Source organism: Littorina saxatilis, linkage group LG5 (genome assembly GCF_037325665.1).
Source record: "Littorina saxatilis isolate snail1 linkage group LG5, US_GU_Lsax_2.0, whole genome shotgun sequence".
Lineage (NCBI taxonomy): Eukaryota > Metazoa > Mollusca > Gastropoda > Littorinimorpha > Littorinidae > Littorina > Littorina saxatilis.
The window spans coordinates 36,995,305-37,010,822 of NC_090249.1; the positions used below are offsets into that span (position 1 = coordinate 36,995,305).

Consider the following 15,518-nt stretch of genomic DNA (forward strand, 5'->3'; position numbering starts at 1 on the left):
CAAACAAGCCACAAAAAGATATGGGTCCTAGAAAATCATCCCTCCTATACCTCGCCATATACCTCTACAAATCAAGCTTAGCCTTCTCGGGAGCGTTTCTCTGGAACTCCTTCCCCCAACAAATAAGAAATGCAACTTTAGTGAAAATTTCTATGAGACAGTCACGTTCACACAAGTCATCATTCGTGAATGAAATGTCTTGTTCGATTGTTATTTTTAAAAACATTTTGTATTAGTATTAAAGGATGTGTAGCTGATCTGAGCAACTTTATTCCCAAATGAAAAGTATAACTATGTCAATGTAATATTTGAGTTACTCCTTATGTAATCCCTTGAATGCACATTGTGTTGCATTCCATACAATGTATTTCTGTATTTTATATCATTGAGGATTTTATGTGCTTTTTGTCTTTATGTGTTGTATAAAGGACAGGTTGGAAGAATAGGCTTTGCATAAAACCTTTATCCTTCTGTAATAAAGGTCTGAGTCTCTCTCTCTCTCTCTCTCTCTCTCTCTCTCTCTCTCTCTCTCTCTCTCTCTCTCTCTCTCTTTCTCTTTCTCTCTCTCTCTATGTCTCTCTCACTCTCTCTGTGTCTCTCTCTCTACCCCCCCCCTCTCTCTCTCTCTTACTGGCACTCCAGCAGCGACTATGGCACCAGATTTCAGAGCGTTCCTGATACGACTGAACGTTTTCTGTGCATCTTCATCATAGTCCAACGTTTCGGCCACGCCCCCTGTCATAGCCAAGTAGGCATCAGATGGATCACCTCCATCAACAGCGTCGTAACTCCCGTGAAATCTGGAAAAAACATGTGTCAATCACACTGAATGTTTTCTTTGCTCTAAAAAAACAAACACGTTATCTTCCTGCATTTTTAACATCTCGACATCCCCCCCCCCCCCCTCCCTCATTCCCCTTTTATTTCTGTGACAGCCTGCGTCCTCCCGTGGTATGTATCAATCACACCAAAGCCATACCAAGCGACCTCCCGTAATATATGTAAGCGTCATAAGTGTATCTCCTCACAGACTTTAAACCACTTTTAAATTATAACTGCGTATAATGGCAGCTACCGCTCATTCAAAACCATCTTTTTCGAGGCGACTTCTTTCTTCTTCTTCTTGTTCCAGGGGCACAGCGAATTGCCATCTCTGCAATGGAAAGCTTTTACTTTTTGTTCAGATCCCGTATCGAGTGTCACAATCGCTATCCAATGAGTCAGTGTGCATTAAAGTACACAAGCGATGAAAAGATTTGCTTGGGTTTTCTTTTTTTATCGCTTGATTCTGCACCATGTCTTTAACACGCGTTTCTCTTGATCCACGTGGGTCTGGATTCGGCTCCGACGGCTCGATTGAGCAGAATCTCGTAAACATAGAGTTGAAAAGGGTAAGAGAAAAATCAAAACTTGACTAAATGCAAAAAGGACTGTCGCTTTATGGTTATATATTCCATTTTATAAGTAGAGAAAAACGTATACATCTACCTCCTATGTGCTGTATAGGAGTCACCATTTGAAACACAGAAGAGCAGCAAAAACATGGAAGTATAATTGCAAAACTAATACTCACTTCGCAAACGCCTTCTCCAAGAGCGCGACCCAGAACTCGTTAGGATCGGAAGCTGAATGGGCTCCCCACAGCTCTCTGTTGCGCTTGTCGAAAGGCAGACGATCGTCCACATACACATCCTCCCACTGTCCGAAGCGCCAGAACCTTGCGTGGAACACCCCCCTGTAGGCCCAGGTCCCGATGGGGTAGGCGTCGTCTGGGACAACCTGGGGAGTTATTATGGATGTGGCTCAACCTCCATGCGTGGGGTAAGGGGGTTTGTAGATGGATGGGATGCTACAATATTTTTGTTACAGTCGATACGACGTCAGCTAAAGTAAAAGAATAATCGTGTTCTTGCACTTGCTAGCCATGATCCTAAACATATTTGCTCTCACTTGTCCTTTTCACAAACTACTCATATTGTTTAAATTTGCTTGATCCATTACATGTGCAATCATTACTTACACGAACAGAGAGAGAGGGGGGGAGAGAGAGAGAGAGAGAGAGAGAGAGAGAGAGAGAGAGAGAGAGAGAGAGAGAGCTAGAGAGAGAGAGCTAGAGAGAGAGAGAGAGGGAGAGAGAGACAGACAGACAGACAGACAGAGACAGAGAGAGAGAATCAGGGAGTAAGAGAGAAAATTGGAGAGAGAGAGAGAGTTAGAGAGAGACAGAGAGACAGAGACAGAGACAGAAAATCCCTTGATACATTCCTCACGTTCTGACAATTGCGGAGTTGTGGGCCAAACCTAATACTAATCTTGTCTAAATGGTACCAGACAATGACCTCGTGAATCTTACTTCTTTCAGTATTTCATCGTCCTTAGCTATGCTGGCGACAATGGACAGAAACCAGCAAGTCCCAGCTCCCCCCTGTCCGATGTCGAAGCGTGTGGTGCCATCCGTGTACAGCTGAGGGTTCCTACTTATTTCCTGAAACAAGACAGAAAGAAAACCCGAGATTTTGTTGGTATGTTGGTACAAAAGAGACTTTTGTCAGCAATAAACTCCAGCTTTCTACGCGAGTATAAGCTAGTACATTTTGTGGAGATCACATATTGTGAACTCTGTTACTGGTTAGGCTTCTTGATTGATGTGACCCCAGGTCAAATACCTAAAATGGCCGGCGGAACTTTTTTTTACATAATTGTAAGAAAAGTTACCGGAGGTCAATGTAGTCAAATGACCTGCAATACGACTTGTAACCCTTTATTAGGACACGTGTCACTGCCTTCCTTCCAACGTTCACACTGGCACGCAAGGTTATGTAAATCGCTTTATTTTTCCTTTTGAACATAACCCGTGGTGTCGTAAAACTGAAACACAATGATAAAACCAAGTAAGAAATAGCCGATATAAAATCCAGAAAAAGGTCCAATTCAAAATATGACACATGTCATGGGAGTTTCAAGTTCATCTCATAAAAACTGACACACAATAGTAAGAAGGACTGAGCATGAAATGGCTAAAAGAATAAGATAAGAAAGAGTCTAACTCAGAACATGGCACACATTATGCAAATTCCAAGTCTGTATCGTCAACAAATGCAACATCAAGCCCGAGTACAAATCGCTGATGTCAGTATAAGGGAACTATCCCTTCTATATGTCACGGTAATTTAAAGTCATGAGGATGATCTCCATTGCCTCTCTCAAAAGGTATCGCTATCTGTAATTTTCGTTGCTCATACTTGCACTAAAAACAGACCAAACGAACTATGCCTCTGAGTTATGTGTCAGATAGAGTCCAGCCAAAAAGACCTGGCACATATATCACGTGAAGCCCATACCATGAACGAGCTCGTAAAAATATTACGAAAATATCATGCAACTTAGTTCGCGTGTCCTGCAGGCGTTACAACCACAATTGAGAAAGCAGTAAAAATATTCTACAAGACTACATACTTCGTTGGCCTTAGAAATTATATGAGGAAAGTAGCAAAACATTCTACAAAGATCACATTACCTCGTTGGCCCTTTTGTTATCTGAGGAAAGCAGTGAGGATCAGTCTGTCTTCCTTGACGGCACCGGTTGAACTGAACTAGCAAAACGTGCTAAAAGCTAGCTTGCATTCGGAAGTGCGCGCATCAGTACATATATCACAAGTAACCCCCAAAAAGATGTTTTCTGCATCCACATAATATATGCGACAAAGTTAAGACATGATCAAGTCATCGACTTAAAAACACACTTCCAAGCCTTGCAAGTCTTCAAGTAAAATCAATGAAAGCTGACGAACTATATTTGTGTGCGGCGGACTACCAAAAGCGTCAGGTGAGTTTTTAGTGACGCGGCACAGGCGCCCGATTTACGAACTGCGGCAGCAACACTCCCACCCAAATCATCCATGATGATTTCAAAATCAAGATTAAAAGGTTATGAATGACTTCTGTGAAGCTTCACTGTTTACAGTCTTCTGCTGACACATGTTCAGCCTTTAAAAACATGTGCTAATTTTAAAATAAAATCACGATTAAAAGGTTAATAATCACTTCTATGAAGTTTCACTGTTCTCAGTCTTCTACTGATAACACATGTTCAGCTTAGAAAACACTAGTGCTGATTTCACCCACACAGTGTGTTAATCTACTGTCAACTCGTTCCAAAACGAACGACAAGCTTGTGAACAGGTTTGTTAAGGTAGGTCCAGGTCACCTCCACAAAGGGAGCTAATCTACCGTCAACGTATCTCTAGCAAGAAGAACGACTAGCTTGTGAGCAGGTCTGTCCAAGTAAGTTCTTTTGTGCAGGGGTTGGCCATGGTTGTTGAGCTCAGATGTCGCCATGAGCAGTCGGACCTTTCTGACAAGCCCATCGTCACTTGGGAAAGTTTCTACAACCTTGGCAACTTTCCAGTCCGCCCTACAGATCCCATCATCTTGCAGTAGGACAATGTCACCAACACAGATATTTCGCTGCGCCTTTTGCCAGGTGTTCCTTGTCTGCAGAGTTTGCAGGTATTCTCTTCTCCATCTGGTCCAGAACAGGTCAGCCAGGAACTGCACTCGTCTCCATCTCTTTTTCAAGTAGAGATCTTCCTTCTCAAACCCTCCTGGTGGTGGGGGCGAGGGTTCTACTCTCTCCTTCGGGAGGTCTGCCATCCTTTGACCTCTGGCCTTTCCACGATGCTTGATGCAGGTCACACACTGGTTTATGAGTGACGAGGTCACTCTTCTGCATCCGATGATCCAGTATCCGCTTGAGCGGATGTCGTTCATTGTCAGACTTCGACCTTGGTGAGCCGTTTTTTTGTGATGATGCACGGCGATGAGACGTGACAGATGGCTGTTCTTGGGGAGGATTAATGGGTGTTTCACGCCATACAATTCTGAAGTCTTTCTGAGCCTGCCTCCCACCCGTAGGAGGCTGTCATCATCGAGGAACGGGTCAAGGTCTCTCAGGGGGTTTGATTTTGACTTGAGTTCGCAAACTCCCCCAAACGCTTCCCTCTGGATGACTCGAATGAGATTTCGTTTTGCTATCTGGTTTGCTTCCAAGGCGGAAATCTGTTTGTTCTGTTTGCGCGCGCAGCACTTGACGATTGTGGCGACTGCTGCGACTGCCTTCTTGTAGCTAGAGAATCTGCCAGTTTTCTCTTCAAAGCTGGTGACACTGTGAGTTGTGAAAACTGTTGTTGATTTTACTTCAGCATCTTGCGGGGAGATCTCAATGTCAATGTCTTCTGCAGTTATCTCCCTTTTCCACAGAATCTCAGGACCAGTGAGCCAGTTTGAAGTTGAGATCTCATCTACTGAGAACCCACGAGAGGCATGGTCTGCTTGTCTGTTGTTTGGTAGCTTTGGTTCCCCATTTTTGGAAGGCAGAGGCATTTCGTAATACCCGTCTGCTCTCTGGTGAATGCCTTCTTTAAGTGTCTTTGGGAATGTCTTGTCTTCCTGGGACATTGACCTTACGTCTGAGCTTTGATCTTTGAAATCTTGTTCCATGAGCTTGATAAGGTCTGTGGCAGTGACCTCCTTGATTTGTGTTTTGTACACATAGGTCACAGATTTTTCAGGACGGCAGATTGAGGGAGGAACTTCTTGCGTGACGACTCTGTGTGAGTGCCCTATTGCATCAAATCTTTCTTTGTTTGCGGTGGTGCCTCCAACAATGCTCCATCCAAGTTCTGTCTCGACTGCGTACGGCTGATTTCCCTCTCCAACAACACAGTTCAGAGGTGCTAGAGCTCTGGGACAATTGTAGCCAATCAAGATTCCAACGGGGCAGTCTTGCCTTGGGGCCAGGCGATCTTTCAACCTGCTCAAATGAGGCCATTTGCTTGCTGTTTCCGGTGACGGAATGTGTTCATAATCCAGAGGTATGTGATCTCTAGAATACATGGCAGGGAGAGAGATTGTTTTTTCAGAGTTGAAGCCTCTCACTTTCAGGTTGGTGTATTTTTGACAGGATATTGTGACGCTACTGTCAGTCATTGTTGTGAGTCTCAGAGTGGCAGGTTCAGATGATGCCTGCAGATCTTCAGCCACTGAGTCGAGAACAAAGGTTGAGTCAGACATGGTATCCAGAAGTGCATATACTAAGAGTTCATGGTCTGGGTTCTGCTCGGTCGACAGGTACACCGGAACGGCCATTGACGTTAGACTGTTTTTTGTCTTAGACAGGACCTTCCTGCATGTGGCGTTCCCTTCTCTGTTGTTTTGTTCTTTCCTCACTGGCTGCTCAACTCCAAAATATTGTCTCTCCTCATGCAAGCTTGTGGGATGTTTCCTTTTACATTTCTTACAGTCACTTCGCTTCACACATTCTTTTGACATGTGTCCCTGTCTTAGGCAGGCAAAACATAAGCCTTCTTTTCTTACGTAGTCCTTTCTTTCTGCCATCTGTTTGTTCATGAAGTCTCTGCATTCGTTCAAAGAATGATTTTGTCTCTTGCAGAACAAACAGCTTGTAGATGGCTTAGGTTCATGTATTTCATTCTGACCTGTACTGAGAACTGTTCTTTGTGAAGTATATGAGTCTCCATGTTTTCTGATCTGCTGCTTCACAGGGGGCTGTACTGGTGAAGGCTCAGAGGACAGAATGGGATCATTCAATATCTCAGATTCTTCAGAGACAAAACTTGCGAATTCTTGAAAGTTGGGGTATCTTCCTTTGTCTCGTTTGCTTTTTGCAATTTTCCTGTTCCATGTGTGAACCATCCAGTCTGGCAGTTTGGCAGTGATTTTCTTGATCTCTCGCATGTCATCAAGAAACTTCATGTCTTCCACTTCTGCAGCCGCAGCTTGGCACTGCAGTAGAAAATCAGACAGATTGCGCAGGCCTGACTTGTCTTTGTTGTGCACCTTGGGCCAAGCATCCAACTTAGACCGAAAGGCCTCAGAAATGACATAGGAGTTGCCAAATCTTTGTTCTAGAATGTCTCTGGCTCGCTGATAGGCATCTTTACTCCGCAGCATAAAGAACCCACTGACAGCTTCCTTGGCGGGGCCTCCCAGATAGCGCTTGAGGAAGTGTATTCTTTCTTCAGGTGGAACCCCTTTGTTCTCAATCAAGGATGTAAAAGAGAATGACCAGTCTGGGTACTGCAGGGAGTCTCCTGTGAAGATCGGTGGTTCGGGAATGGGAAGGCGACTTGAAGTTATTGCCCTTGCCAGTGCTTCTACCAAATTTTCATCATGAGTTTCGGGAGTAAAGACTGAAGCATGTGCTCGCAGGTTTTGTTTCGTTGGGTTATTATCAGTTCTCCCAGGCATGGTACGGCTGCTTGTCGACTTGCAGCTTGATCTGCTTGACGTCGAGCTTGAGGTCTGTTCAAGTGCATACAGTCTCGCCTCTTCCATTTTCAGCTGAGTTTCTACCTTCTGAGCTTCATGTTTTCTCTTCAGATTAGCCATTTTTCTTTCGGCGTTTAATCTGCGCATCTTTTCTTCAAATTCCAATTGCTCCAGTTCTTCCTGCCCCTCGTTCTCAATATGCTGTGCCTCTAGCTTCACTCGTAGTGCAGCAGTTTCAGCCGCAGCGGCAACTCTTCTTGACGATGTAGTTGATGTAGTTGAAGCCTTAGATCTTCTGGAGGAATGTGAAGCGTGAGAACGAGTGGAACTGTGCGAATACATGTGTTTGGTGGCAGTGACAATCTTATTCATTGTCGTAACTGACGCATCTGTCATTTCAGCAAGTGCTGAATCAATGTCTTCTTCACTGGTGTCACTAAGTTCTTTTAGTCTTTCTGCAGTTTCTTTTAGGGAGGTGAGTAGAGACGTCACCTTCATGCGTCTGGCGATCACATCCTCACAATCTACTTCTTCCTTTTGAAGTTCATGGTCTGTCTCTGCCAGAAACGCCTGTAGGTTATCTCGATCAGATCTGAAGTTATCCGTGAGCAGTTTCATTTGATAAGCTTTGCCCTTCTCAGTCATTTTTGCTTCACGACTGGAACGTCTAAGTGCAAGACTCTCCTGTTGATATTGACTACTGTCTACACCAAAATATCGAAGTGTCTGCATCAGTCGAATTCAACGGTCGAGTTTCTGGAACAGTAGAGCTGATCAGGAACAATAAAGTTGACCAGGAACGGTAGAGTTGATCAGGAACAGTAGAGTTGATCAGGAACAGTAGAGTTGATCAGGAACAGTAGAGCTGATCAGGAACAATAAAGTTGACCAGGAACGGTAGAGTTGACCGGTGCCAGGGTCGAAGCTCTGGGTCGATTGGGTGTCCTTCGTCTCAGGTCCGAGTTTTACTGTCACTGCCTTCCTTCCAACGTTCACACTGGCACGCAAGGTTATGTAAATCGCTTTATTTTTCCTTTTGAACATAACCCGTGGTGTCGTAAAACTGAAACACAATGATAAAACCAAGTAAGAAATAGCCGATATAAAATCCAGAAAAAGGTCCAATTCAAAATATGACACATGTCATGGGAGTTTCAAGTTCATCTCATAAAAACTGACACACAATAGTAAGAAGGACTGAGCATGAAATGGCTAAAAGAATAAGATAAGAAAGAGTCTAACTCAGAACATGGCACACATTATGCAAATTCCAAGTCTGTATCGTCAACAAATGCAACATCAAGCCCGAGTACAAATCGCTGATGTCAGTATAAGGGAACTATCCCTTCTATATGTCACGGTAATTTAAAGTCATGAGGATGATCTCCATTGCCTCTCTCAAAAGGTATCGCTATCTGTAATTTTCGTTGCTCATACTTGCACTAAAAACAGACCAAACGAACTATGCCTCTGAGTTATGTGTCAGATAGAGTCCAGCCAAAAAGACCTGGCACATATATCACGTGAAGCCCATACCATGAACGAGCTCGTAAAAATATTACGAAAATATCATGCAACTTAGTTCGCGTGTCCTGCAGGCGTTACAACCACAATTGAGAAAGCAGTAAAAATATTCTACAAGACTACATACTTCGTTGGCCTTAGAAATTATATGAGGAAAGTAGCAAAACATTCTACAAAGATCACATTACCTCGTTGGCCCTTTTGTTATCTGAGGAAAGCAGTGAGGATCAGTCTGTCTTCCTTGACGGCACCGGTTGAACTGAACTAGCAAAACGTGCTAAAAGCTAGCTTGCATTCGGAAGTGCGCGCATCAATACATATATCACAAGTAACCCCAAAAAAGATGTTTTCTGCATCCACATAATATATGCGACAAAGTTAAGACATGATCAAGTCATCGACTTAAAAACACACTTCCAAGCCTTGCAAGTCTTCAAGTAAAATCAATGAAAGCTGACGAACTATATTTGTGTGCGGCGGACTACCAAAAGCGTCAGGTGAGTTTTTAGTGACGCGGCACAGGCGCCCGATTTACGAACTGCGGCAGCAACAACACGGATCACACCAGGAGCTCCATATTCCCTGTGCTCAAAGCCAGGGTATACGTAATGATCTGCCACTACAATGAAAGTTAATTAAAAATCATGTGCACCGCACGGAGAATACCTACCGTTGGGCGTTTCCACTTTAAGCGCTGGGCGATCACGGGGTCAGGAAAGGCAACATGAAGGTCAAAGTTTGGGTCCTCCCACAGCTGACCAGGGGGCACTTTGGGCATTGAAGGAACATCATCGTGCAGCCTGAGGCCCCTGAATTGTACCATCAACCCTCTTCCAGCTGTACCGGCGGAACCAGTACGTCTTGAATTGGCCATGGTTGGTCACTTGACTTCTGTTAAATCTGTAAATGAAATAAAATAAAATAAAATGAAATAAAACAAAATAAAATAAAATATAAAAAATATAAAATAAAATATAATGTAAATAGTTCGAAAAACTCGTGAGTCCCTTGATATTCATCCGCTGGGTCTTGACTGAAATACAAGCCATATAAAACAAGTCGCGAAAGGCGAAATTACTACATTTAGTCAAGCTGTGGAACTCACAGAATGAAACTGAACGCACTGCATTTTTTCACAATGACCGTAGTCCGCCGCTTGTGCAAAACGGAGTGAAACTGACGAGCCTGTTTTAGTGCGGTAGTGGTTTTGCTGTGCTGCATAGCACGCTTTTCTGTGCCTCTCTTCGTTTTAACTTTCTGAGCGTGTTTTTAATCCAAACATATCATCTATATATATATACGACTAGTGTCTGTCTGTCTGTCTGTCTGTTCGCGATGCACGGCCAAAGTTCTCGGTGGATCTTTTTCAAATTTGGACACCGTATTCAGCTACACCCCGGACACAACCTCATCGATGAGATATTTCAACACGTGCTCTCAGCGCGCAGCGCTGTGCGCGCTGAACCGATTTTTTTTTTCCGGATCCACTACCAGTAACTCTTCCTTATCTTCTCCAGTGTTTTCAGCCGCGATTATCTCCCTTCCTCCGTGTGGCGTCAATCCATATTCCCGTTACTACGTTACTATTTTTAGAAGGTCACTGCACGTTACTATTTTTAGAAGGTCTCCAGTGTTTTGCGCGTTTATCTCCGTTCCTTCGTTCGCCGGCAAAGCCGGGTCCCAGGCGCAGCCTGGTATTCGGCTCTACTTCTTCCCGGCGAAGCCGGTACCCGGCGAAGCGGGTAATCATCTAGTATCTATATGTTTTTGGAATCAGGAACCGACAAGGAATAAGATGAAATTGTTTTTAAATCGATTTCGGAAATTTAATTTTGATCATAATTTTTATATTTTTAATTTTCAGAGATTGTTTGTAATCCAAATATAACATATGTATATGTTTTTGGAATCAGAAAATGACGAACAATAAGATGAAATTGTTTTTGGATCGTTTAAAAAATTTTTTTTTTAATGACAAGTTTCCGATTTTTTAAGCCACCAAGCTGAAATGCAATACCGAAGTCCGGCCTTCGTCAAAGATAGCTTGGCCAAAATGTCAATCAATTTGATTGAAAAATGAGGATGTGACAGTGCCGCCTCAACTTTTACAACAAGCCGGATATGACGTCATGAAAGGTATTTATCGAAAAAAAAAAACATCCGGGGATATCATTCCCAGAAACTCTCATGTTAAATTTCATAAAGATCGGTCCAGCAGTTTACTCTGAATCGCTCTACACACACACACACACACACAGACACACACACACACACACACACATACACCACGACCCTCGTCTCGATTCCCCCTCTATGTTAAAACATTTAGTCAAACCTTGACTAAATGTAGACAAGTCGCGTAAGGCGAAATTACTACATACTAGTCAAGCTGTGGAACTCACAGAATGAAAGTGAACGCACTGCATTTTTTCGCAATGACCGTAGTCCGCCGCTCGTGCAAAACGCAGTAAAACTGACGAGACTGTTTAGCGCGGTAGTGGTTTCGCTGTGCTGCATAGCACGCTTTTCTGTACCTCTCTTCGTTTTAACATTCTGAGCGTGTTTTTAATCTAAACATATCATATCTATATGTTTTTGGAATCAGGAACCGACAAGGAATAAGATCAAATTGTTCTTAAATCGATTTCGGAAATTTGATTTTGATCATAATTTTTATATTTTTAATTTTCAGAGCTTGTTTTTAATCCAAATATAACATATTTATATGTTTTTGGAATCAGAAAATGATGAAGAATAAGATAAACGTAAATTTGGATCGTTTTATAAAAAAAAATTTAATTACAATTTTCAGATTTTTAGTGACCAAAGTCATTAGTTAATTTTTAAGCCACCAAGCTGAAATGCAATACCGAAGTCCGGCCTTTGTCGAAGATTGCTTGGCCAAAATTTCAATCAATTTGATTGAAAAATGAGGGTGTGACAGTGCCGCCTCAACTTTTACAAAAAGCCGGATATGACGTCATCAAAGACATTTATCGAAAAAAAAACCGTCCGGGGATATGTCTTATCCATTACGCCACTAAGCCCGTCGAATTATAACAATTATATACCATAAAGTCTGTTTGATTGATTTCTCTAAATTTTTTCACACTTGTTTTAAAACACTCTGAAAAAATCACAGGCAAAGTATTAGCGAAATCGGTTTTTTTTGTTTTTTGTAAATCGGTGTCTCAGTAAGAAAGATATCAGCTTTCCACACTCACAGAGACGTGGAAAAGACTTGTAAGCGCATCCATTCGAAATGCGCTTTCGCCACGTACATCAATCATTATATTCGTAGCGTTCATTAATTAATTCATATTGTTTACATGTGCCAATAATGTTATAAAACTGTACCTAAGGGGATATAATAACGATTGGCTGTAGCTTTCGAACACAGAAAAAATTATTTCAGTATTGCAAAGTGGTGTTGATAGTGTCGAATGTAAACAGAACAGTCTCAAACGCCATCTTTGGTTTACGAAACGTCACGAAGTGACGTCAACGGTATAAAAATAGCCCAAGTTCTGGAGAACTGTTGCTAAACAATGCAATAAATAATTAACTATTTCTCGTAATTGGTAAGGACTTCAAACCTAAAACTTTGCAGGAAGCTTAATTTATACATCCCCGCAACGATGGGAAAAGACCTGGAAGTAATTAAACTAATTAAATAGGACTATGTCAGCCTTTAAGTAAATGGTTATCACCTAAGCGAATGTGTATACCTACGAGCACTACCCACCAGGACTATTTGACACAGGAGAGTGTTATAGGACAAACGTTTTTTGCTGAATAGAATTCATTTGATTATGATTAGCATAGTTACGGACCACTTTGGGGCGAATTACTGCAGATGTGTTTAAATTACAGCACAACGAAGGTCCCCTGCACCTTTTAAGAACTTTAAAAAACACAGTGTTTGTGTTCGTGTTTTCGCGCGCGTGTGTGTGTGTGCTTGCGTGTTTGCAGGCGTGCATATGTTTGTCAGTAAATCTGTGAGTGGGTGTGTGTGGGTACGGGTGTGTGTGTTTGTATACATGTGCGAGTGATTGTCTGTGTGGCACGTGTGTGTGTGTGTGTGTGTGTGTGTGTGTGTGTGTGTGTGTGTGTGTGTGTGTGTAAGTTTAATAAATCACAATCATGTTATATCAGCGTTTATTTTTATGATAAGAGAAATAAATAATCATTCATCAAGGACCGTTCCAGGAAATAACTGAAGGTTTATGGAACAAACGGGTACATCTAGTCGTACCCTGCCTCCCACGTGTATGTAGTTTATAAACCCTTTTCGTTGTACAACAAAGAGACGATCCGTGTATTGGTATTGATTTTGCTTTGTAGCCTATTTTCATTGCTATGTTCGTTGCCGTCAGCTGTAACGGGTAATGACCCGTTGATATCATAATTAATTAGCAATAAGTACGGAGGCTGCTCTGAACACATTGTAACTTGAAACACAGCACAACAAAGGTCCCCTGAGCTTTTGGTCGAATTCACCAGAAAACTTTCTTCCCAGAAATGACTTCTTACATAGCACACTTTTAACAATATTCTGCGATTTTTTTCCTGCCAGATTCAGATTTCTCCTTATTCATTTTTGAGTATTTTCCTTATGGTTTATTGTTTCAAAACTGTGAAACAAGAAACCTATTAACGAGATAAATGCAGTCTTTCAGCTGGAGTGATGACGACATGAACATTTGATTTTATTCTGTCAAACTCCAAACAGACTCCAGTTGGGAAAGAAAGCGCGAGACATAAAAACTAAAATTGTTATATTACTTACAAGTTACAACGAGGAATTCACAGGGTCGCGGAAGCCAGCTTCTAAGACGCAAGTAGTCTCTCAATTCATCTGTGTATCTCGTGCGACCCCCGGCTTTGAGGATGTACGTTACACTGAAAGATGGGGGCCCGGATGTAAGGGTTTTGTAGGAGGGATTAGAAGTTATTCAGTCAGCAAAGGATCCCTATTAATAGATAACTTTCAACACAAAGAAATACCTTAGTCATCGCTTTCACTAACATTTCTGAAGAACAAAGGGGGGGGGGGGGGATAAACGGGGACAAAATGGGAAGGCGCAGGCTATCCAACAATATTATGTTCAAGGTGATCTAGGGGTAAAAAAGCTAACCTTATTTTTGTTAGAAAAACCGATGTAGGGGAAAGTACCCAAATGTTGAACAGGTGACTAATACCGAACAGCTGATTCCTCGGAAACAAGAGGTGACTGCTCAAATTTGACTGCACGGGGTGATACACACACAGAGAGTTCCGTCCGTCCCTCTCTCTCTCTCTCTCTCTCTCTCTCTCTCTCTAGCCTTACAATAGAATTTGAAGTCAGGAATCGCAGCTTCGGATATCCAACCAAAAATGTTATATACCGAGCAACAAAAGAAACGCGAATTCTCTTCAGAAATAAGTTTAAATTATATTTGAAAATTGCATGAATAAAAAACCTGACATTGAAAGGAATCAAAATAAATGTGAGATGTTCTTCAAACACTTTACTTTGGCATGGCATCGTCTTTTGTTGTCCTGGGCAACGCAAGCCTCGCCAGAAGGTCATTATGGTGTATGACCCCCACTGGTGTTGTTGACAGTCTGACATCGGCGCCTCTTGAACTGAATGCGTTAGTTGATACCATTTCCCGACCAGGGCCAATAGGGAAAAACACAGGTCCAAAAGTTTGGTTTGAGGCCAAGTACACCCCACACCATCACGTTTGGTCCACCCTGCGCATTGTGTTCCATGATGCAGCCATGAACATAACACTCACCTCTTCTTCTCAACACTCTCACTAGCTTATTAACATGATTAATGCAGCAAGGGTCATCGTATCAGTGAAAAAAAAGTGTTTGGTTTTTGCTACCAGTTTCAGTTGTGTGACTCTGGGCCAATTGCTGGCACTCCACGCCATGTCTTTGGAGAAGGACTTGTCCTCTAGCTGGACAACAGTGTTTGAGGTCTCGCTTAGTCGGTCTTAATCGCGCTGTCTGGCCACTGGTTGGACTCTGTTGGTTCCCAATGATGCTCCCGGCAATGTCAGTGGTTGTATGGAATCGATCTCGAAGACGTTGTCGCAGAATCTGGCGATCTTGTCTTATTGAGGTACCGCGAGGTATGTCACTGCGTCGCGTAACTACAGTGCTTCCAGTGTCAGCAAAACATTGCTGAAGGTGATAGACTGTTGATATGTGGACGTTTAAAGCATCTGCCACCGCTTCTGTGTCTACCCCAGCTTTAAGTCGACCCGCTGCTCTCTGGCGTTTTGCTGGTGTCAATCTTGACATCCTGGCCGTTTAAAAAGTCAGACTGACAGCAAGCGTGCCATTATCTCTTTTGATTGCTAATGCATCAGTGAACACATATCACACACCAGTTTTCTTTTGCTACGCTTGCACGTGCTACAGGCGCGCATCATGTGTTTCACGTGAAACCTGCTTGCCTCGTGTGTTGAGACAGTCGCAGCCTGGAAATAATTACACAACAGCTTCGTTAAACATGCCTGCATAACACGTTTGTGGTTTGATAATTATAACTCTCTAACTCTCTATGATTTGAGTTTTTTTCAATAAAAAATGCAGAATATATTCGCGTTTCTTTTGTTGCTCGGTATAGTTTCCTATTGTTTAATCGTTCAGTATGACCATGCACTGCGATTAACGATAATACTTTTCACACTATCAGCATGGTGAA

General features: G+C 42.6%; 2 protein-coding genes across 5 annotated transcripts in view; both read right to left on the reverse strand.

The window, feature by feature from the left end:
- LOC138967034 (calpain-9-like) overlaps positions 1-15,518 on the reverse strand; it is a 49,662-nt gene that overhangs the window by 26,552 nt on the left and 7,592 nt on the right. For 3 of the 4 annotated variants that reach the window (XM_070339492.1, XM_070339490.1, XM_070339494.1), the window contains exons 2-5: positions 9,485-9,714; positions 2,354-2,485; positions 1,574-1,779; positions 632-800 (exon numbers count right to left, since the gene is read on the reverse strand). In XM_070339492.1, the coding sequence (XP_070195593.1) occupies positions 632-800; positions 1,574-1,779; positions 2,354-2,485; positions 9,485-9,688 (711 nt within the window). In that variant the 5' untranslated portion in view covers positions 9,689-9,714. Of the gene's footprint in view, positions 1-631; positions 801-1,573; positions 1,780-2,353; positions 2,486-9,484; positions 9,715-13,603; positions 13,710-15,518 lie in introns of those variants that run through there. The other variant, XM_070339493.1, reaches the window with a different exon arrangement.
- LOC138967023 (uncharacterized) lies at positions 3,711-9,360 on the reverse strand. The gene is made up of 2 exons (XM_070339480.1): positions 9,003-9,360; positions 3,711-8,353 (listed from the first exon to the last, which is right to left on the reverse strand). The coding sequence occupies exon 2, from the start codon at positions 8,020-8,022 to the stop codon at positions 4,222-4,224; it is 3,801 nt and encodes a 1,266-aa protein (XP_070195581.1). The 5' UTR covers positions 8,023-8,353; positions 9,003-9,360; the 3' UTR covers positions 3,711-4,221.